Below are 25,452 nucleotides of genomic sequence, written 5' to 3' on the forward strand. Positions count from 1 at the left end.
CATGATACAATGGCAATTTCTTTAGGCATTATTGGCGAGCAATGCTCTGGGGAATCTTGATAGGCAGCCAAACCTAGTGGGCAATTTCTAGGAATCCTCCAATCAGAGAGGATTTTTGGTCAAAATATTTTGGAAAACATGGCTACTGTTTTTGAGCTGAAGCCAGAGAAAATGTTGGACAATCACATCTCATATATTGCTTCACTACAATATTTCATCATGATACGTTAATACATACATACATACTGTGTTCAGTTTGTCATGTTTGTCATATGTCCAGAACTGTGCTGCATGTGTCCTCCCCCCACGAGCACATCACTACAGTGTTGTTCAACCTCCACTGGCTCCCCATATACTACAAAATCCTGGTTCACACCTACCTAGCTATCTACAACTCTGGACCCAAGTACCTGTCTGACCTCATTCTTACCCTCCTGTCCCACACGCACCCTTCGCTCCTCCAGGTCCGTCTCCCTTCAGCAGCCCCACAGCAGACTAAAAACTATGGGTGACAGGACTTTCAGTTGCGCTTCTCCGCGGCGGTGGAACGCACTTCCAGATACTATTAAGGCTGCAGAGTATCTGTACTACTTTAATGTAAGCTCAAGACCATGCTGTTCAGAAAAGCTTTCAAGGACCTCTGCTAATTCTGTTCAAATGTCCGCCGGATCTGACGACACCTGTAGCTATATAGTTTGAATTGTTTTCTGTGTTCTGTGTTTTGGATTGTTTTTATTAATAATAATATGTCAAAAAAGGTGTGCCTTTGGTGGGATAAAAGCTCTTTACAAATTAAACAAATTATTATGTTTAACTGCCGAAAATATCCATGGTAGTGCGCATGCACTAACCAAAAGTCAATGGAAAAAAATGATTAATTCGCTAGCTAGCTAGCCATGTAGATTTATATTTCATTTTTTGTTTTAGATAGTTTTTTTTGTACCCTTAACTAGCTGGCTAGCTGGATGAATACCATTTACACTTCTTAGGTTAGAATTGTGAAGTTAAAAATGACCTAAATCTAGTTATCCTTATGTCTCCATTGCCGTTGACTTGACTGGCAGTAGGTTGAACGAATGCCCAGGGCATTGTTTCTTGTTTGTTAGCTGATCAATTCTAGTAGCCTACAGATGTGGCAGCCAACAGGCAACAGCAAGCTATAGGAGATAAACTCAATTTCCCCATTTATTTACTTAAGTTGATATATGCTTCATATGCTCATCTTCCGAAAACATTTGAAACCCTACCTCTTCGAAGAGTATGCAACAGCGCCCCCCCTTGCACCACCTCTTCACCCCTTAAATGAACTGTTGATTATCTGATTCAATAAGAAAGCTGAAGTCATATCTGTTTTTGGTTGTTGAGACAATTAGACCACGCCAAAATATTTGTACGTTATTTCAGAATATTTAGGCAAGTTAGCTGGCTAACTCCTTGATCCTACTTTTTAGTATACCCCTCAGATTTCAGCAAGAACGAAACAATGCAAAAGTATTTTAAAACAGATATGAATTTATTGTTTCAACATTTTAAATCCAAACATTTAAACATCAAAGCTCTTGACAGTTTTTTCCCTTTCTTATCAGTAACGTAGTAGATAGAAGACTCACAGGGATGCATAAGCATATGTTCTTACACTCTTCATCAGCAAAGATAATATACAAACACGAACTGTGTTCACATTTTCCTAACAGAGTAGAAAACTGCAGAAGCATCATTTGGCACACGACTGTATTATAAACTGAGTATATTCCCTGCGTATTATCGTTACGATATTTTACAACTAAAATGCAACCGTTGGTTTCAAGGTGGAGGGTGGACAACATGTATAATGTCACATCATGATCATAATATCATCATTATTGACACAACACCAGCCAAGTGAAATAAATATTTCTTGCAGATTCACTCTTCTGGTGTGGTCTTATAAATGATTCACACTTCTTAACACTGCTAAGCTTATTGTACTATTCTATAACAATGGTAATACATTAATGTGCCTGCTGCAGCATCAGGTGTTACATTTGAGTAATATGAAGGATATTACATAAGGGCAGTGTAGCTACTTCATAAACACAACATTGTAATAAGATTATAAGCACTACTTAAGACATTTGGCGACTACCAGCCATGTACAGGCTAGACTGTCTCACTTTGTGTTGGAAGCTAATAAACTTAAGAGTACGAGCTCCATGACACACTAGGCGTCACCGGGGGGGGTTTAACAGGACTGAAAGGTTTAAAAAAAATGTCTAGTAGTGCTTATGAAGGCAAATGTCACACACACAGCATCAAAATAGTCTGTATACTTTAAGCCATAACTACTCTCAGCTGATACATACATTAAAGTAAATGTGCTCACACCAGTATGGCTCTGGAAGGATGTGTAGGAAGGAGATAGTACAGTGCAGCTCTATTACAAACATAAAGGAAGACACACATAAGCTGCCGAGGGTTAAAACTCACTAGAAGTTAGGTGTGCTTACGAGACACTACTTTCTGTATCTACTAGATTTCTAGACAATAAAACTATGTCGCTGCCTTGACCTAAGCCTCTACTTACACAACGTATCCAATCAACACTGGTGGTCGTATTTGAAATAGGAGGAAACAAAAAGGAATATGCGTCTTTGTGTAACAGTATCTGGGTCATTCCACCAAATGAGTAACTTTTTGGGTATTATAACATTATAATTAAATGTTTTATTTAACCTCATTTTAATATTATGTCAAAGAACACATGTTTAAACTGAATAAAAAACATTTTTTCCCATCTCAATAAAACAAAAATCTATAGTAAGTGCCTATTAAAATGCCAAATATAGTAACAGGGTTGATGGTAACAGGGTTGACGATTTCATCTTAAATCAGCCATTAATCCCCTTGTGACAGGGGGAATGGAAGCTTGTTGTGTTAAAACAGGTAAGGGAAATTGAATGCAAGCTTCCCCCAAAAAATGTTTTATTGTTAAAACATTTCAAACATTTAAAACATGGGTAACAGGGTTGACATGTTATGCTCGACCCACTCAGTTTTCCACCACAAAACACCAGGAAATGGCCAAAAAGAGTAGAACCAGCTCACCTGCTTTTACACTACGATTTGACTATTAGATATTCAATGTTTCTTTTGAAAAAATTCTTTCAAAAGGAATAGTTTCACCCTTTTAAAATGAGAGTTCAGTTCACGTTACAGGGTTGACATACATTTCATGTGATTAGATCAGGGATGGGCAACTTTGAATACATCATGAGGGGCCACAGTGGCTCACGGGTCTGTGTACCCACATCCCGGGGGGGGGGGTAAATTGACCTGCGGGCCTACAACAGAGGGGCTGCGGACCGCCAGTTGCCCACCCCTGGATTAGATTAATCACATGAAATAAATGATAATCATCACAAATGACTTCGTCAAAGCAACAAAATAACTAGGGCTTTACAGTTACCAGGTTTCAATTCAACATTTTTATGTAAAGTTAAAGTAAAGTAAATGTCGGATAGAAAATGTCACGACAGGCTTGATGTAAACAGCAAATTTGTTACGCTAGGTGGGATGTTTTTGTCTGTAAAATGTATTATGGGAGAAATGGCCGTGGAAACGCCTTTATTCACAAATATTGATATAATAACTGTCATATCAAATTAAACTCGAATTCACACCATGATATGGTGTGTGGTTCTCCCACTATGACTCGGGAAAGCATTCAGTTTATTAGACTACAAATCAAATAACCCACAGGGCACAACCTGGTTGAAGCAACGTTGTTTCCATGTCATTTCAATGAAATTGAACCAACATGGATCAGATATTGAATTGAGGTCTGTGCCCAGTGGGACGTTATGATGAACTTCACAGGGTGGTAAAAATGCACGGTGATGAGTTTGTTGTTCCTTTCCAATAAATATTGAGGGTCTTATTCTGGTGACGTGATGATCGATCGGCTGCTGTTTGACAAATAAAAATAATCTCAGGGGACTTCCGATTCTTTAATGAACATACAGAGAGATGTAATACTTTAAAAAATAAAACAATATAGTGCATTGTTGTGACGTAAAGAAAAACATTTCAAATACAAAAGTGCACAACTCATACTGCACAATTTAAGAAAGGCAGAAACGTACTGAGTCCCACTATTTCCTGGTACACTCCAAGGACCCCCATAGACTTTAGATTTTAAGAAAATAAATACATTCTTAAGATATATTATTTACAATGGACACATTGTTCCAAGTGTCACTCCTTTCTGTGCGCTTCTCTCCTCCCACCTATTCCCAGACAATTACCTACAACTAAAACAGAAAAACTATCCTCATTAATCAGTGCATTTGTTCCTTTCGATCGTCACTTCGTTATACTATAGGGTTGTGAGGTCTAATACAGTGAGACAATTCTCAGTGCTGGTCTAAAAAGCACCAGATTTCACTACAAGTTAGAGCCTTTCAGCATTAATAATGTCCTGTAAGTGACTGTCAAATTCATTGAACGCGCAGACTCCAAACGCGGTTATAAACTGCCCTTGGAGAAACCTCAGGACTCATATGGCTGTGTTTTTCACTGGACTCAGCTGGTCAAAAAGATTGATTAACAAAGCCACAAAATCAAAATGAAGTGAGTAGTACATTTAGTCAAACACAAACTGAGCTGCTCTCTCTATCGCCTTTTTTTATTTATTTAATGGAATATTATATTAAAGTGTCCTGACCATGCACTGGTTCCCCTGTCCACTCTCAACAACCATTCTATTATCGTGTAATCCAGGGTTCTAGTTAGTTAGATGAGCTACAGCAATACAAAGTTGGGGTGGGAAGAAATTGACGTGGACCCAGCAACCAGCAAAAACCAGTTGTGACTCACACATTATGGCACAATGCAATATTCTTCTCAACTAGGCACACTCTTAATATGACTTGCCCAGTGTACAACTTGCCTCTGACAAATCCAGCCCCTACTTGGCCTTGGACTCCTTGTCAGCGGCAACCTTGAGGTAGGACTTGTAGAAAAAGGAGGCGAACAGGACCAGGTAGCTGAGGTACATGAGTGAGCCCCAGGCGATGTTGGGCACGTAAGACGGGCAGCGCACTTCGTGCATCCAGTGGTAGACCAAGCCTAAGACAGCAAGCCCCATCACCATCTGCATGATCTGGGTGGCCGTGATGACCATAGCGCAGGGTCGGGGCACCCGGTAACCTGCCGCCCGGGCAGCATAGTAGGTGTACATGAAGGAGTGGACCAGGTAGTTCATGGTCATGAACCAGCCACCACCGGCCACCTGGTCCTTGTAAGAGTACCAGGAGTAAACCAGCACGGTAATGTGATGGTACCAGTGCAGGAAGATGAGGCGCTGCTTACGGAGCACGATGAACACCGTGTCGCCTGAAAAGGGAAGGAGGGGGAAATCACTCTGATGTTTGATCACTTTCACTCTCTCTCAAACAATAGTGAATACACATAGTAGAAGTAAAAAGTTGTGAGGACCGGCTTTTTGGACCTCACTTCCAAAAAAGAATTGGAAAGATGGGATGTTGTGGTCCTCAAAAGTACAGTGAAGTACTAAACACAAACACACAACATATTAGGAAGCATACAACAACATACTAACACACTCCAATGAACTTAAACTAAACATCCTCTTCATAATTTCTGACATTTGGTAGGCTATTTGTTAGTGTACTTGTCTGTAATTAGATACATGTAGCTTATCTTCTGTCATGACTTGTTGCCCTAGAAGATAGAAGACTAAATTAAGCCTTGCCCACAAGAATAATGTCACAAATCGATAGAATGAATGCATAAATAATCATCTACTTGACATCGGTAAAGTTCATTTTCACTTCTGCTCCTCTCGCCGGAGTGAGGACGTTTAGGGACCAGGGAGACAATAGCCCAACTCTAAAACAACGACCCAACATGTTTATAATAAGATTTCAGGATGCATATTTTATGTGGTTGAAAAACTGCCAGCTTTTATGTCGCTGACAAAGATAGCTCGTTTACACATTCCATAATCACACATTCGCATAAGATGCTGACAGAAATAAATTATATTATTGCAGAGACAAAATGATGTATCATTTTAAGGCGTTAATATAATATTAAGCTACATGTGAGAAGTTATAGGCCTACAGTCAGTGCCCAGACTTCATTCCATTTAACCCAGTTGAACTTCGAAGTTGCGCAGACCAGGGGGTGGGGCCGCTGCTGCCGCACCCCTACTTCTGCCGTCTCTGTGTACAGTGCAAACTAAACTGGTGTAATACTGTATATTACACATCTGTCCCATTCTAGAACACAAGCATGCCCTTCCTGTCTCTTGCTCAGGAGGAGACATATGTCAATTATTCCCAAATGGGATTTTTTTTCGCCACCTCAGCATCTCTGTCCATTTATCAACACTATTGCATCCCTGTCTGACTGACAGATAGGTAGAAGTGACTAGATTACTGCTCTGAGAGAGGGGACAGCATCAAAATGCAGCCACACAGGTCTTGAGGTAATAGGCCTCCGCTGATCAATACAAGTACACTAGAAACTTCAAATGCTTCCGGAATTACATAAATAGACAAATTGTTTTAAGGTTGTTTTTTTGTCCTGCACCAGCCTCCTTCTCTTTGATTGGCCCTCTGACCTAATTGACCAATTACAACCCACTCCATCGCTCCCACTCGTTGGCCAGGGTCAGAAATGACTTGTATACATCAGCTCAAGGTGAGCTGAATATCTTGCACTGCATGAAAGAGAGGTACATGCATGTCTGTACTACATGACATTCACTGAGGGTACAAAACATAAGGAACACCTTCCTAATATTGAGTTGCACCCCATTTTGCCCTCAGAAAAGCCTCAATTCGTCAGGGCATGGACTCTACAAGGTATCGAAAGCGTTTCACAGAGATGCTGGCCCATGTTGACTACAATGCTTTCCACAGTTGTGTCAAGTTGGCTAGATGTCCTTTGGGTGGTGGAACATTCTTGATACACACGGGAAACTGTTGAGTGTGAAAAACCCTGCAGCGTTGCAGTTCTTGACAAACTCAAACATGTGTGCCTGGCACCTACTAACACACCCTATTCAAAAGGCACTTAAATCTTTTGTCTTGCCCATTCACCCTCCGAAGGGCATACCCACAATTCATGTCTCAATTGTCCTTCTGTAACCTGTCTCCTCTGATTCATCTACACTGATTGAAGTGGATTTAACAGGTGACATCAATAAGAGAGCATAGCGTTCACTTGAATTCACCTGGTCAGTCTATGTCATGTAATGAGGTGTTCCTAATGTTTTGTACACTCAGTGTATTTCTATCTGAAGCATTCAGAACTGGACCCTATTTGGGACATTCCTTACCCAGCTCAGGGGCCTTGCTCAGGACAAAGGCATAGGCCCAGAACTTGCTGACAGGAGCGCTGTAGAAGCTGGTGTCACACACCGACTGCTTAAAGCCACTTTTGTTGAGGACATGGAACATGTAACATCCGGTCCTGACAGCTCCGATGATACTGTGGAATGAAACACATATAGATTATGAGATAGTGTTACGTTAATCTGCTCTGTCTAACTATAGGGAATTCACAATTACACACAAGTCATTGGTATACGAAACATTTTGAACACAAGTCTAATGCCAATGGTCGATCAGAGTGGACTGACTGTAAGTAGGTGTTTTGTACACGTCCGAATTCAGCTCATATTTTTATACACCTGAACTATAAGCTTTGTGGTTGTCATAATGTAATGCGATATACATCTCTCAACTATATTATATACTGTCAGCTTTGCGGTACCATGACGAAATGTGATATACCTCTCAACTATATGAACTGCCAATGTTGCAGTTGCCATAACGCTCTAAACCTGAAACAAGATAAGAGATAAGCTATATCAGTGGGTCACATCTCCAATTGGCTGTCCTTCCCCTGTCTCCAACCATTTTAGACCTCCATTAAGCCCAATAAAGACTTAGACACACATGCTCTTACTTTGTAAACAGGATGCGTATGCTTAGTAAACACTTTATCGATTTGTAGCTTTCCTTCTCATCTGAAACACACTCTGGCTACTTACAGAGTGAGGTCATTTCAATTTGGACACACTATGAAAATATATCACCTCTCCTTATCAATTGTAAATCACAAGGCCTGTGTCGTGTCTTGGACTATCATTAATGTGAAGACTTATATTATCAAATCAATTCTCTGTGTAATTATTATGTGATTAAACTAATCATGTAAACATTAACTAGGAAGTCGGAGCACCACGGGAAAATGTTGTTTAACTCTTCAGATATTTTCATATTTTATCGATTACAGTCACTTATTAATGTATTATTACCTCAGTCATATTCTGAATGTCGCAAACTATAGGATATCTGCACGAACCCAAGCATAAATGATTAACCAGCGATATACCAATTAGGTTAATTATTTATTTACGAACTAACTAAATAATCACACAGAAGTACATAAACACACACAGGATAGGTTATACATTGGTTACTAACATGATACAATGAAAAATCCCGAGTGGACTAAACCATAGTACCCTCAACACCATAGACCCTTCAAACTCATCATCAAGCTGGAGGCCCTAGGTCTCAAACCCGCCGTGTGCAACTGGGTCCTGGACTTTGACGGACTGCCCCCAGGTGGTGAAGGTAGGAAACAACATCTCCACTTTGCTGACCCTCAACTTCGCTGACCCTCAAGGGTGTGTGCTCAGCCGACTCCTGTACTCCCTGTTCACCCACGACTGCGTGGCCATGCACACCTCCAACTCAATCATCAAGTTTGCAGACGACACAACAGTAGTTGGCTTGATCACCAACAACTACGAGACAGCCTACAGGGAGGAGGTGAGGGCACTCGGAGTGTGGTGTCAGGAAAACAACCTCTCACTCAATGTCAACAAAACAAAGGAGATGATCGTGGACTTCAGGAAACAACAGAGGGAGTTTACTAAATTACTCACGATAAACGTTCACAAAAAGCATAACAATTATTTTAAGAATTATAGATACAGAACTCCTCTATGCACTCGATATGTCCGATTTTAAAATAGCTTTTCGGTGAAAGCACATTTTGCAATATTCTCAGTAGATAGCCCGGCATCACAGGGCTAGCTATTTAGACACCCAGCAGGTTTAGCACTCATCAAAGTCAGATTTACTATAAGAAAAATGTTCTTACCTTTGTTGTCTTCGTCAGAATGCACTCCCAGGACTTCTACTTCAATAACAAATGTTGGTTTGGTCCAAAATAATCCATCGTTATATCCAAATAGCGGCGTTTTGTTTGTGCGTTCTAGACACTATCCTAAAGGCTAAATAAGGGTGACGAGCATGGTGCAATTCGTGACAAAAGAATTCTAAATATTCCATTACCGTACTTCGAAGCATGTCAACCGCTGTTTAAAATCAATTTTTATGCCATTTTTCTCATAAAAAAGCGATAATATTCCGACCGGGAATCTGCATTTAGATAAACAGACAAAGGAAAACAAAGCATTCGGTCGAAGCGGGCACGCGCCTAAGCCCATAGTACTCTGAGTGGCCACTTGCCAAAAGCGATAAAGTGTTTCAGCCAGAGCCTGCCTCGATATCGTTCAACGTTTTCCCGGGCTCTGAGACCCTATGGAAGACGTAGGAAGTGTCACGTTATTGCACAGATCCTGAGTCTTCAATAAAAAGAGCCAAGATGAAACACAACTTCTCAGACAGGCCACTTCCTGCTTGAAATCTTCTCAGGTTTTGGCCTGCCATAGGAGTTCTGTTATACTCACAGACACCATTCAAACAGTTTTAGAAACTTTAGGGTGTTTTCTATCCAAAGCCAATAATTATATGCATATTCTAGTTACTGGGCAGGAGTAGTAACCAGATTAAATCGGGTACGTTTTTTATCCAGCCGTGCAAATACTGCCCCCTATCCCCAACAGGTAAATAATGCTTACATATCTTACATTACTCATATCATATGTATATACTGTATTTTATACCATCTACTGCACCTTGCCTATGCCGCTTGGCCATCGCTCATCCATATACTTATATGTACATATTCTCATTTACCCCTTTAGATTTGTGTGTATTAGGTAGTTGTTAGGGAACTGTTAGATTACTTGTTAGATATTACTGCACTGTCGGAACTAGAAGCACAAGCATTGCGCTACACTCGCATTAACATCTGCTAACCAACCATGTGTATGTGACCAATAAAATGTGATTTTATATGACGGCTTGTTACACCAAATGAAAAGGGAGGGGCAGGTAAGAAAGAGCGGGAGAAAAGACAAAGGACTTCACTATCGCACACACAGCTGATAACTAGGCTCATTGAAATGCTAATACTTTGCACATGAACAGCTGCTCATTCGAAAGGGATTGCAATTTATATATTGACTAAATGTACATTTTGTCACAAGTGCTATTTAAGCACTCCCTATTTAAGCACTCAGGGAAAAAGGGTGTTGTCTCCTTTTTTCGTAATGTCTGTGCTCACGTGGGCATGGCCACTGACTTGGTTAAGACTTATATGAAATACAATTCTCTCATTTAGAAGGCTAACATCACATCTTCTCACAAATAGTTTCATATTTAATCATATGGGAAATATACACATTCAGAGATGAAGTTATGTTGTTATACTGTCCTTTATGGGATCCCAAAACACAACTGATCTGACATAATTGTTCTTTAAGTGCCCACGGACCACTCCAACTGTTTGGACGAAGAGAAATATTGTTTCATTCCCCCATCTGTTGATGTTGGAGTTTTTGGAGGGAGGACTCTCTTTGTTCCAGAGGTTTATTTCCCTTAATATTGCAAGACAAGGAAGAGAGTTTCTGTAAGGTATTTACGACCGTCATAAAACAGCCAACTTCACCACTCTCCCCCTCTGTAGGGGAGAGAGGGCGCTGTAGAGCAGACCCACTGTAACCTGATCCTTTGGATCCTTATAGGAGTCAAGACACCTGAAATGTAAAAATGTAAAAAAGCCATCCCCAAACCCATGTAACTAAACACCAGTCAAACAGCAGTGGGAATAACACAAGAAGAGAGCATTGAGACACAGTTGTCATTTTCAGGATGAGGGAAATAATGAAGCTGCTCTGAAAACTGCACAGTCATGGGCAATTAGCCTGTTAGGGCTAAGGGGCAGTATTGACACGGCTGGATAAAAAACGTACCCGATTTAATCTGGTTACTACTCCTGCCCAGTAACTAGAATATGCATATAATTATTGGCTTTGGATAGAAAACACTCCAAAGTTTCTAAAACTGTTTGAATGGTGTCTGTGAGTATAACAGAACTCAAATGGCAGGTCAAAACCTGAGAAGATTCTGTACAGGAAGTACCCTGTCTGACCATTTCTTGGCCTTCTTTGCCATCTCTATCCATTACAGAGGATCTCTGCTGTTACGTGACACTTCCTACGGCTCCCATGGGCTCTCAGAAGGCGGCAAAATGCTGAATCGTGGCTTTGCAGGCTCTGGTTGAAAAAAAGTAGCGCGTTTGGGAAGTGGCTGGTTTAAAGTACTGTGAGACTCAGGCGCGTGCCCGCGTCGACTGAACGCTTTGTTTTCTTTCCTGTTTACCTAAACGCAGATTCCCGGTCGGAATATTATCGCTTTTTTACGAGAAAAATGGCATAAAAATGGATTTTAAACAGAGGTTGACATGCTTCGAAGTACGGTAATGGAATATTTAGAAATTTTTGGTCACGAATTGCGCCATGCTCGTGACCCTTATTTACACTTCGGATAGTGTCTTGAACGCACGAACAAAACGCCGCTATTTGGATATAACGATGGATTATTTTGGACCAAACCAACATTTGTTATTGAAGTAGCAGTCCTGGGAGTGCATTCTGACGAAGACAACAAAGGTAATCAAACTTTTGTAATAGTAAATCGGAGTTTGGTCAGGGCTAAACTTGGTCGGTGTCTAAATGGCTAGCCGTGATGGCTGGGCTATCTACTGAGAATATTGCAAAATGTGCTTTCACCAAAAAGCTATTTTAAAATCGGACACCTCGATTGCACAAAGGAGTTCTGTATCTATAATTCTTAAAATAATTGTTATGTTTTTTGTGAACGTTTATCGTGAGTAATTTAGTAAATTCACCGGAGGTTTGCGGGGGGTATGCTAGTTCTGAACGTCACATGCTAATGTAAAAAGCTGGTTTTTGATATAAATATGAACTTGATTGAACAAAACATGCATGTATTGTATAACATAATGTCCTAGGTGTGTCATCTGATGAAGATCATCAAAGGTTAGTGCTGCATTTAGCTGTCTTCTGGGTTTTTGTGACATTATATGCTAGCTTGAAAAATGGGTGTCTGATTATTTCTGGCTGGGTACTCTGCTGACATAATCTAATGTTTTGCTTTCGTTGTAAAGCCTTTTTGAAATCGGACAGTGTGGTTAGATTAACGAGAGTCTTGTCTTTAAAATGCTGTAAAATAGTCATATGTTTGAGAAATTGAAGTAATAGCATTTCTAAGGTATTTGAAAATCGCGCCACGGGATTACACTGGCTGTTGCGTAGGTGGGACGATTTCATCCCGCCTAGCCCAGAGAGGTTAACATTACGTTATCAATGGTAACTATCTATGTTATCTATCGTAACTAACAACTAATAACACCATTATCAACATTAACCATCTGTAAAAACATGATCTATAGTTACAACCTACCTTCTCCACATTATCAATAGTAACTATCTATCTATATGTTATATATTGTACCAACCTCAACATTGGTAACTAACTTTTTATTACAAAGGCCAGTAGTCTATTCTTAAAAAACCTATGTGGTAAAATGTTGCAGTGATTGTGCAGTAATGAATATATGGATTATATAAGTGTTTCATATGCCAAGGACACGCTATCCTGTCCAGCTAGCACCAAGGGGATTGAGTGGGCAGGTTATGCCCACAGCTCCGGGATTAGGATTAAGGTTGGCACAGCAGGGGGCATGGGCACAGATGATGATGATGTACCTCTGTGGCACATCAAAACAGCTCTCCCTATTGTGAGCTGTATAATGAGGTTCTGTGTACTCCTTGACTCCTCCTTAATAATAAGGATAACAGATAGGATTTCTATAGCACTTTTCCCCCGTTATATAGTACATTGTACAGTGACATCACCCGGATTGCATATGGTTGTTGTGTATATATCTGAGTTCCCAGCAGGTTTGGGGTCAATTCCATTTCAGTTCAAGTCAATTCTGAAAGATTACCAAATTCCAATTCCAAATTTTCTACATGGACATTTTTAAATTTTTTATTTCACCTTCATTTAACCAGGTAGGCTAGTTCTCATTTACAACTGTGACCTGGCCAAGAATAAAGCAAAGCAGTGCGACACATACAACAACACAGAGTTACACATGGAATAAACAAAACACAGTCAATAATACAGTTGAAGAAAATCTATATACAGTGTGTGCAAATGAGGTGAGATAAGGGAGGTAAGGCAATAAATAAGCCATGGTAGCGAAGTAATTACAATATACCAAGTACGAAAAAAATAAAAAATAAATGTATGCATTCACTACTGTAAGTCGCTCTGGATAAGAGCGTCTGCTAAATGACTCAAATGTAAATGAATTAGACACTGGAGTGATTGATGTGCAGAAGATGATGTGCAAGTAGAGATACTGGGGTGCAAAGGAGCAAGATAAATAAATAAATACAGTATGGGGATGAGGTAGTTGGATGGGCTATTTGCAGATGGGCTATGTACAGGTGCAGTGATCTGTGAGCTGCTCTGACAGCTGGTGCTTAAAGCTAGTGAGGGAGACATGAGTCTCCAGCTTCAGTGATTTTTGCAGTTTGTTCCAGTCATTGGCAGCAGAGAACTGGAAGGAAAGGCGGTCAAAGGAGGAATTGGCTTTGGGGGTGACTAGTGAGATATACCTGCTGGAGCGCGTGCTGCTATTGTGACCAGTGAGCTGAGATATGGCGGGGCTTTACCTACCAGAGACTTGTAGATGACCTGGAGCCAGTAGGTTTGGCGACGAGTGTGAAGCGAGGGCCAGCCAACGAGAGCGTACAGGTCGCAGTGGTGGGTAGTATATGGGGCTTTGGTGATAGACTGCATCCAATTTGTTGAGTAGAGTGTTGGAGGCTATTTTGTAAATGACATCGCCGAAGTCGAGGATCGGTAGGATGGTCAGTTTTATGAGGGAATGTTTGGCAGCATGAGTGAAGGATGCTTTGTTGCGAAATAGGTAGCCGATTCTAGATTTAGAAGGAGAGTTTACACTCTAACCAGACACCTAGGTATTTGTAGTTGTCCACATATTCTAAGTCAGAACCGTCCAGAGTAGTGATGCTATTCGGGCGGGCAGGTGCAGGCAGCGATCGATAGAAGAGCATGCATTTAGTTTTACTTGCATTTAAGAGCAGTTGGAGGCCACAGAAGGAGAGTTGTATGGCATTGAAGCTTGTCTGGAGGTTAGTTAACACGGTGTCTAAAGAAGGGCCAGAAGTATACAGAATGGTGTCGTCTGCGTAGAGGTGGATCAGAGAATCACCAGCAGCAAGAGCGACATCATTGATGTATACAGAGAAGAGAGTCGGCCCGAGAATTGAACCCTGTGGCACCCCCATAGAGACTGCCAGAGGTCCAAACAACAGGCCCTCCGATTTGACACCGAACTCTATCAGAGAAGTAGTTGGTGAACCAGGCGAGGCAGTCATTTGAGAAACCAAGGCTGTTTAGTCTGCCGATAAGAATGTGGTGATTAACAGAGTCGAAAGTCTTGGCCAGGTCGATGAATACGGCTGCACAGTAATGTCTCTTATCGATGGCGGTTATGATATCATTTAGGACCTTGAGCGTGGCTGAGGTGCACCCATGACCAGCTCTGAAACCAGATTGCATAGCGGAGAAGGTACGGTGGGATTCAAAAATGGTCGGTAATCTGTTTGTTAACTTGGCTTTTGAAGACCTTAGAAAGGCGGGGTAGGATAGATATAGGTCTGTAGCAGTTTGGGTCTAGAGTGTCTCACCCTTTGAAGAGGGGGATGATCGTGGCAGCTTTCCAATCTATGGGAATCACAGACGATACGAAAGAGAGGTTGAACAGGCTAGAAATAGGGGTTGCAACAATTTCGGCAGATCATTTTGGCTTATTGAAATTCTCAATTATAGTGGATTTATCGGTGGTGACAGTGTTTCCTAGCCTCAGTGCAGTGGGCAGCTGGGAGGAGGTGCTCTTATTCTCCATGGACTTTACAGTGTCCCAGAACTTTTTGGAGTTTGTGCTACAGGATGCCCATTTCTGTTTGAAAAAGCTAGCCTTTGCTTTCCTTGTATATATTGATTCCTAACTTCCCTGAAAAGTTGCATATCACAGGGGCTATTCGATGCTAATTAGAGGTCGACCGATTATGATTTTTCGGCGCCGTTACCAATACCGATTATTGGGGGGCTGAAAATGCGGATACCGATTAAATCTGCCGATTTTTTTTAGCATGTATTTATTTGTAATAATGACAATTACAACAATACTGAATAAACACTTATTTTAACTTAATATAATACATCAATAAAATCAATTTAGCCTCAAATAAATAATGAAACATGTTCAATTTGGTTTAAATAATGCAAAACAACGTGTTGGAGAAGAAAGTAAAAGTGCAATATGTGCCATGTAAGAAAGCTAACGTTTAAGTGCCTTGCTCAGAACATGGGAACATATGAAAGCTGGTGGTTCCTTTTACATGAGTCTTCAATATTCCCAGGTAAGAAGTTTTAGGTTGTAGTTATTATAGGAATTATAGGACTATTTCTCTCTATACGATTTGTATTTCATATACCTTTAACCTCTATGGGCTAGGCGGGACGAATTCGTCCCACCTACGTAACAGCCACTTGAAGCCTGTGGCGCGATTTTAAAAACCTTAAAAATCCTATTACTTCAATTTCTCAAACATATGACTATTTTACAGCTATTTAAAGACAAGACTCTCGATAATCTAACCACACTGTCCGATTTCAAAAAGGCTTTACAACGAAAGCAAAACATTAGATTATGTCAGCAGAGTACCAAGCCAGAAATAATCAGACACCCATTTTTCAAGCTAGTATATAATGTCACATAAACCCAGAAGACAGCTAAATGCAGTACTAACCTTTGATGATCTTCATCAGATGACAACCCTAGGACATTATGTTATACAATACATGCATGTTTTGTTCAATCAAGTTCATATTTATATCAAAAACCAGCTTTTTACATTAGCATGTGACGTTCAGAACTAGCATACCCCCCGCAAACTTCCGGAGGAATTCGCTAACATTTTACTAAATTACTCACGATAAACGTTCACAAAAAGCATAACAATTATTTTAAGAATTATAGATACAGACCTCCTCTATGCACTCGATATGTCCGATTTTAAAATAGCTTTTTGGTGAAAGCACATTTTGCAATATTCTAAGTACATAGCCCAGGCATCACGGGCTAGCTATTTAGACACCCGGCAAGTTTAGCACTCACCATAATCATATTTACTATTATAAAAGTTTGATTACCTTTTGTTGTCTTCGTCAGAATGCACTCCCAGGACTGCTACTTCAATAACAAATGTTGGTTTGGTCCAAAATAATCCATCGTTATATCCGAATAGCGGCGTTTTGTTCGTGCGTCCCAGACACTATCTGAAATGGTAAATCAGGGTCGCGCGCATGGCGCAATTCGTGACAAAAAAAATCTAAATATTCCATTACCGTACTTTGAGGCATGTCAACCGCTGTTTAAAATCAATTTTTATGCCATTTTTCTCGTAAAAAAGCGATAATATTCCGACCGGGAATGTCCATTTAGCTAAACTGAGGAAAGTAAACAAAGCTTTCGGTCGACGCGGGCACGCGCCTGAGTCTCACAGTACTGTAACCAGCCACTACCCAAACGCGCTACTTTGTTTCAGCCAGAGCCTGCAAAGCCACGATTCAGCTTTTTGCCGCCTTCTGAGACCCTATGGCAGCCGTAGGAAGTGTCACGGGACAGCTAAGATCCTCACTCTTCAATAAACAGAGACAAGAAGAACGACACCTTGTCAGACAGGCCACTTCCTGCCTGAAACCTTGTCAGGTTTTTGCCTGCCAAATGAGTTCTGTTATACTCACAGACACCATTCAAACAGTTTTAGAAACTTTAGGGTGTTTTCTATCCATATGTAATAGGTATATGCATATTCTAGTTACTGGGTAGGAGTGGTAACCAGATTAAATCGGGTACGTTTTTTATCCAGCCGTGTCAATACTGCCCCCTATCCTAAACAGGTTAACTACTGGATGTTCTTATAGGCACTTTAGTATTGCCAGTGTAACAGTATAGCTTCCGTCCCTCTCCTCGCTCCTACCTGGGCTCAAACCAGGAACACATCGACAACAGCCACCCTCGAAGCAGCGTTACCCATGTAGAGCAAGGGGAACAACTGCTCCAAGTCTCAGAGTGAGTGACGTTTGAAACGCTATTAGCGCACACCCGGCTAACTAGCTAGCCATTTCACATCGGTTACACCAGCCTAATTTTGGGAGTTGACAGGCTTGAAGTCATAAACAGCGCAATGCATTGCGAAGGGCTGCTGGCAAATGCACGAAAGTGCTGTTTGAATGAATGCTTACGAGCCTGCTGCTGCCTACCACCGCTCAGTCAGACTGCTCTATCAAATCATAGACTTAATTATAATATAATAAACACACAGAAATACGAGCCTTAGGTCATTAATATGGTCGAATCCGGAAACTATCATCATCTCGAAAACAAAACGTTTTTCCTGTCAGTGAAATATGGAACCATTCCATATTTTATCTAACAGGTGGCATTCCTAAGTCTAAATATTCCTGTTACATTGCACAACCTTCAATGTTATGTCATAATTACGTTAAATTCTGGCAAATTAGTTCGCAACGAGCCAGGCGGCCCAAACTGTCGCATATACCCTGACTCTGCGTGCAATGAATGCAAAATGACACAATTTCACCTGGTTAATACTGCCTGCTAACCTGGATTTCTTTTAGCTAAATATGCAGGTTTAAAAATATATACTTCTGTGTATTGATTTTAAGAAAGGCATTGATGTTTATGGTTAGGTACAGTCGTGCAACGATTGTCCTTTTTTCGCAAATGCGCTTTTGTTAAATCATCCCCCGTTTGGCAAAGTCGGCTGTCTTTGTTAGGAAGAAATAGTCTTCACAGTTCGCAACGAGCCAGGCAGCCCAAACTGCTGCATATACCCTGACTCTGTTTGCAAGAGAAGTGACACATTTTCCCTAGATAAAATAAATTCATGTTAGCAAATATGTAGGTTTAAAAATATAGACTTGTGTATTGATTTTAAGAAAGGCATTGATGTTTATGGTTGGAGCAACGTGTACCTAAGCGATTATATGCAACGCAGGACAGGCTAGATAAACTAGTAATATCATCAACCATGTGTAGTTAACTAGTGATTATGATTGATTGATTGTTTTTTATAAGATAAGTTTAATGCTAGCTAGCAACTTACCTTGGCTTCTTACTGCATTCGCGTAACAGGCAGGCTCCTCGTGGAGTGCAATGTAAAGCAGGTGGTTAGAGCGTTGGACTAGTTAACCGTAAGGTTGCAAGATTGAATCCCCGAGCTGACAAGGTAAAAATCTGTCGTTCTGCCCCTGAACAAGGCAGTTAACCCACCGTTCCTAGGCCGTCATTGAAATTAAGAATGTGTTCTTAACTGACTTGCCTAGTTAAATAAAGGTCTAAAAAATATGTTTTAAAATAAATAAATAAATAAATAAATAATAAAATAAAAAAATCGTCCAAATCGGCGTCCAAAAATACCGATTTCCGATTGTTATGAAAACTTGAAATCGGCCCTAATTAATCGGCCATTTCGATTAATCGGTCAACCTCTAATGCTAATGCAGTACGCTACGCCACAGGATGTTTTTGTGCTGGTCAAGGGCAGACAGGTCTGGGGTGAACCAAGGGCTATATCTGTTCCTGGTTCTAAATGTTTTGAATGGAGCATGCCTATTTAAGATGGTGAGGAAGGCACTTTTAAAGAATAACCAGGCATCCTCTACTGACGGGATGAGGTCAATATCATTCCAGGATACCCCAGCCAGGTCGATTAGAAAGGCCTGCTCTCTGAAGTGTTTTAGGGAGCGTTTGACAGTGATGAGGGGTGGTCGTTTGACCGCAGACCCAATACGGATGCAGGCAATGAGGCAGTGATCGCTGAGATCTTGGTTGAAAACAGCAGACGTGTATTTGGAGGACGAGTTGGTTAGGATGATATCTATGAGGGTGCCCGTGTTTACGGATTTGGGGTTGTACCTGGTAGGTTCCTTGATAATTTGTGTGAGATTCAGGGCATCAAGCTTAGATCGTAGGATGGCCGGGGTGTTAAGCATGTCCCAGTTTAGGTCACTTAGCAGCACGAGCTCTGAAGATAGATGGGGGGAAATCAATTCACATATGGTGTCCAGGGCACAGCTGGGGGCAGAGGGTGGTCTATAGCAAGCGGCAACAGTGAGAGACTTGTTTCTGGAAAGGTGGATTTTTAAAAGTAGAAGCTCGAATTGTTTGAGTACAGACCTGGATAGTATGACAGAACTCTGCAGGCTATCTCTGCAGTAGATTGCAACACCGCCCCCTTTGGCAGTTCTATCTTGGCGGAAAATGTTATAGTTAGGGATGGAAATTTCAGGGTTTTTGGTGGTCTTCATAAGCCAGAATTCAGACACTGCTAAGACATCCGGGTTGGCAGAGTGTGCTAAAGCAGTGAACAAAACAAACTTAGGGACGAGGCTTCTAATGTTAACATGCATGAAACCAAGGCTTTTACGGTTACAGAAGTCCACAAATGAGAGTACCTGGGGAATAGGAGTGGAGCTAGGCACTGCAGGTCCTGGATTAACCTCTACATCACCAGAGGAACAGAGGAGAAGTAGGATAAGGGTACGGCTAAAGACTATAAGAACTGGTGTTCTAGTACGTTCGGAACAGAGAGTAAAAGGAGCAGGTTTCTGGGCACGATAGAATAGATTCAAGGCATAATGTACAGACAAAGGTATGGCAGGATGTGAGTAAATTGGAGGTAAACCTAGGCATTGAGTAATGATGAGAGAGATATTGCCTCTAGAGACGTTTAAACCAGGTTATGTCACCGCATATGTGGGAGGTGGAACTAAATGGTTGGTTAAAAGGCATATTGAGCAGGGCTAGAGGCTCTACAGTGAAATAAGACAATAATCACTAACCAGGACAGTAATGGACAAGGCATATTGATATTAGGGATATTAGGAGTCCAGCATTGAAGATCATTTTAACATTTTTGTGTACTTCCTGAATAGACTGGATATGAAATGGAATTGACCCCAACCCTGGTTCACAGCCAATTATACAGTGGATTCACAAAGTATTCAGACCGCTTGACCTTTTCCACACTTTGTTACATTACAGCCTTATTCTAAAAGAGAATTTAAAAAAATGGTCATCAATCTACACACAATACCCCATAATGACAAAGCAAAAACAGGCTTGTAGAAATATTTGCAAATTTATTACAAATAAAAAACTTAAATACCTTATTTACTTAAGTATTCAGACCCTTTGCTATGAGACTCAAAATTGAGCTCAGGTGCATCCAGTTTCCATTGATCATCCTTGAGATGTTTATAGAACTTGATTGGCGTTTACCTGTGGTAAATTCTATTTATTGTACATGATTTGGAAAGGCACACACCTGTCTATATAAGGTCCCACAGTTGACAGTGGATGTCAGAGCAAAAACCATGACATGAGGTCAAAGGAATTGCCCGTAGAGCTCCGAGACAGGATTGTGTCGAGGAACAGATCTGGGGAAGGGTACCAAAAAATGGCTGCAGCATTGAAGTTCCCCAAGAACACAATGGCTTTAATCATTCTTAAATGGAAGAAGTTTGGAACCCCCAAGACTCTTCCTAGAGCTGGCCACCCGGGCCAAACTGGGCAATCAGGGGAGAAGGGCCTTGGTCTGTGAGGTGACCAAGAACCCGATGGTCACTCTGACAGAGCTCCAGAGTTCCTCTGTGTAGATGGGAGAACCTTCCAGAAGGACAAGCATCTCTACAGCACTCCACCAATCAGGCCTTTATGGTAGATTGACCAGAAGGAACCACTCCTCAGTAAAAGGCACATGACAGCCCGCTTGGAATTTGCCAAAAGGCACCTAAAGGACTCTCAGACCATGAGAAACAAGATTCTCTGGTCTGATGAAACCAACACTTTGTAGCCTGAATTCCAAGCGTCATGTCTGGAGGAAACCTTGCATCATCCCTACAGTGAAGCATGGTGGTGGCAGCATCATGCTGTGGGGATGTTTTTCAGCAGCAGGGACTAGGAGACTAGTCAGGATCGAGGGAAAGATGAACGGAGCAAAGTACAGAGAGATCTTTGATGAAAACCTGCTCCAAAGTGCTCATGGATGTCGTTGAAGAAGAGGAGTTATAAAGGAGAAGTTTTCAGATTTCGCTCTAGAAATCCATGTTTTTGCGTACTCCATGTGTGCTTAGAAGAGAAAAATGTTGCCCCCTAAATCAAGATTGTCCATTTAAACACTGTGATAAGGCCACTTCCTGTTAATTCTGAGAGAGAACTAGCTCTATATACAAACATCTTTGTGGCCAACATTTCCCATGCTGAGGTTAGCAAGGATGAGGGAAGATAACAAGGCTAACCACCACTAGTGTTCAGTTAGAGCTTCACTCACACTGATTGGTTGAGTAATTGACTGAATGATTTATTATAGTTTGATGGTGTTCAGGAATACACATAAAGCTATTATTACTGCAACATAGTGGTCAGTTTGTGTCACTCACCTGAAGATAGCCAAACTGAGTGACCAGAGGACAAGGGGTCGGCGCAGGTTCAGCTTGGGCCTCTCTCGCATGAAGTGTTGGACCCCGAAGATGATTGCAGCATAGAGTCCACAGAACATAAAGGACTTGCTCCTATTGAGGAAAAATAAACACCAAAACACATCATCAAACCTGTTCTTAAGTGATTAGTGTACTTACCTGTGCCCTAGGCCATGATTTAGATGAGAGCACGGTGGAAATGCAAACAAGCTTTAAGGTCCAGACGCATTTTCACCTCATTTAACACCAGGTGCCTCATGACATGGCACAACTGGGGGGGGCTTACCTCTTGTGTTCGCTAATGCTCCTCTGTTTTCCCTCAAGCAAGACGGGAGCCCGATGACATCAGCGGGCACCACAGACCAACTCCTTAAATGCCCAACTCCTTGAAGTTTGCAGTTGTCTAAAAAACACTATTTTGCTCAAAACTTTTATTTTTTACCCTTTAGTGTGTATACTTTATTGTATTTATACTTGGGATATTGCTCTTCAACAGGAAAAATAAAAAAAATAAAAAAATCGCTGGAGGCTGTCTTAAATCTATTTTAGACTACAACCATGCATTTATGTGATCAATGATCATTCTGAATGGATGAACCAGTCCTTAGCCAACTTTTAGGATTGACACTGCAGTTCACATTTCTAATTCCTTTTTACTTGGTGGCAGCCCTCTGAATGTACACACAGCAAGCCACGAGGCGAGCTAAGCTAAACTCGATCATCTAAATTTCCACAGACTGATACCGTACTGGCATTATACAGATGATGTTACATAAGGCTATTAACAGTGGAGGCTGCTGAGGGGAGGACGGCTCATAATAATGGCTGAAACGGAGTACAATGGATGGAATGGAGTGAATGGAATGGTATCAAACACATGCAAACCATGTTTTTGATACTCTTCTATTTACTCCATTCCAGCCATTATTATGAGCCGTTCCCCCCTCCATCCCCTCTATTTTCCAGACCCCATCCCTATTCGTAATCACAGAACCAATGATTAACCAAGCTTAGATGTTGACATACTAACCAGAACTTCTACTACTGCTGCCCGTGGGTAATCAGGCAATTAGATTGAGTATACGTTGCTCCCGTCTAAAATCAACTGTGATGCTATGTGAAAACAGCTAGAAGCAGGTTGCAATGACAATACTAGATATATCACTGACTGGCCTTTTTTTTTTTTTTAACCAAAAGGTCAGTTGAGGCACTCAGGCGAATAAGGCTGAATACTAAAAAGCAATGATGTGTGTACTTCAGAGGGGGTTTATTTTGATGACGGACCAGATGACTAATCCAGATTGACAGAATACATATTAAACAGATAAGATGTTGTTGCTTGACCCAGTTTAGTATGACTATATACAGGGCACAATACAGTAGGGCTTTAGTGGTCATTCTCTGTCCCAAACTTTCACTAAACTGATGAAGGATTCCATAGGGAAGCATTAAGAGCAATACCATCACTGTGTCTGTCTATGGATAGTCAAAAACTATTTAAAACTATTATACATCTAAGTTGATTTATTCATGCATTTTGCCACAGGGAAGTGAACCCGGGTCACTGTTGTGAAAGGCAAACAACCTATGTATCGCGCCATTAGGATCAACACAATTGGTGGGAATTATAACTTGGCTCACATAGTGAGGATCGCTAAAGTATTCCAGTGAACCCCTCCCTTTGTGTAAACTGGAGTGGCTCAATATAGTGCACTGTGAAACAATGCAGAGTAGACTGCCTTATCATAACTACCTAGGCACTGGATACAGGGAATGTGTTTTGGGCATTACAGAGCGGGAGAAAGAGAATGGAGAGAAGCAGCAGTCATTGTATCCTTTGGAGGTGGAGGTGAAATACAATGTGTGGGCCTTATTTTGCTCCTTTAAAGAGAGAAAATGAGGGCCTGAGAGCCAAGAGAGGGGTGGAGGGTCCTGTGGGAGCAAATGTTCTCAGAAAGCAGACATTTCTGCCTTTTCAACTAGCTAGCTTGTTTGGCTAATCAGCAGAATGCATGCTGAAGCAGGTCTAGACCATTAATCACAGCGTGGCAGGCCTGGATGTCACATGCAAGCAAAGCATTGGTGTTTCGTGTGTCTCTCTAGATGTGCTTTTAGACTATTCCGGCTATCCTTCACTTCAATGCTTTGCTGTAGCCTACGCAAATGAGCTCGATCTGAGGAATGCATGGGCAGGGTGAAACAGGGTGAATTTATTTGGCCAACACTGCACATTTCCAGGAATTTTTCAATCCACATTGACAGCTTTCTTGCCTCTGAGACTGTCTCTTAAGTCAGAAAATGCCATCAAGAATCCAAGCAAGTCTGTGCAGAAATGTGCTCTGTCTTGGTCTTCACACAATTGATTGTACACAAAGAGAAGCATTTGAGACCATTTTGGTTTGTGTGCTGAGTAGAATATACTCATTTGATGGGGAGAGCCTTTGAGTTGATATTACAAGTTATTAAATGTAAGCCTATTGATATCCTATATTGTATATATATGCCTATGTATTTAATAATTTAATAATCATCACATTAGATATTTAGTAATCATTCATTGCATGTGACTGCACGTGCATGTAACACAAACTGAAGTGAACAGCAGATAGCCTATACATCGAGTTTGACGTCATATTGTAGTAACAATGTAACAAGCAACAGAGTGGATGGCTTCTGTATCATGCGATGGATCAAAGGTCATTAACGTTAATAAAAGATGAAAGCTGAAGTTAAGTTGGTAGCATCCTCAAGGACATTTTAAAAGAGGCCGGAGAACTATAATAAGTATTTCAATTTACAGGAGCCTTATATATCAACGACTGACTTATCGCTACTTTGTAGAATAGTCAAAACGAACATTGTATATGATACAATGTAAGATACAAATGTACAAAAAAAAAAACCGCGACATATGTTCCGAATCATTGAAGAATGTGGTCAATATACAGATTTTACCGCAATGAGCCATTGTTTACAGATCTGTAAAGAATGGCTTGTTGCGGGACGAAGCAAAACGTGTTGCCTACATGACATTGTGCGTGGATGAGAATTCAATCCATCCAAAATTGGCGGCGAAGGATGGGAATTCACCGGCTTCAGACTACGTAGGCTAGGCTACTCTTTTATCCAGGGATGAATTGGTAACGTTAGCCTACTCACCAGTTTTCTTGCATCCATTCGAGAGCACCCTTTTCATCAAATTTTCTCTCAAAATCGTATTCTGCAAGCGGGATGTGCTCTGTCTCGTTCATTTTCGTAATTTCAGTTTCCTCCAGTAAAAATCCTGGTCTATGTTTTCACCCTGTCTGTAGGGTTGACAGTTGATTTGACATCAAGTGAATTCTAGGAGCAAATGGGAGGATGCAGTAGAGAGTAGAGATGCACTTCCCGGCTGTCACTCACGCACAGCAGCCGAGGGCAATGACTTCCCCTCTTGCCTGGCTACCCCAAACTCCTTGCTCCGGCCTAACCTCCTAAAGTATCAAGCGTAAAAAGAAACGCCTGAAACTACATCCCCTGCATACTGGTCTTGACGAGGAGAAAAAAAAAC

General features: G+C 41.1%; 1 protein-coding gene across 1 annotated transcript; it reads right to left on the reverse strand.

Annotated features, from left to right (window-relative positions):
* Positions 1-1,492: 1,492 nt before the first annotated feature.
* LOC106589262 (elongation of very long chain fatty acids protein 6) lies at positions 1,493-25,452 on the reverse strand. The gene is made up of 4 exons (XM_014178984.2): positions 25,062-25,452; positions 21,864-21,995; positions 7,346-7,497; positions 1,493-5,373 (listed from the first exon to the last, which is right to left on the reverse strand). The coding sequence occupies exons 1-4, from the start codon at positions 25,151-25,153 to the stop codon at positions 4,946-4,948; spliced, it is 804 nt and encodes a 267-aa protein (XP_014034459.1). The 5' UTR covers positions 25,154-25,452; the 3' UTR covers positions 1,493-4,945.

Source organism: Salmo salar, chromosome ssa28 (assembly GCF_905237065.1).
Source record: "Salmo salar chromosome ssa28, Ssal_v3.1, whole genome shotgun sequence".
NCBI lineage: Eukaryota > Metazoa > Chordata > Actinopteri > Salmoniformes > Salmonidae > Salmo > Salmo salar.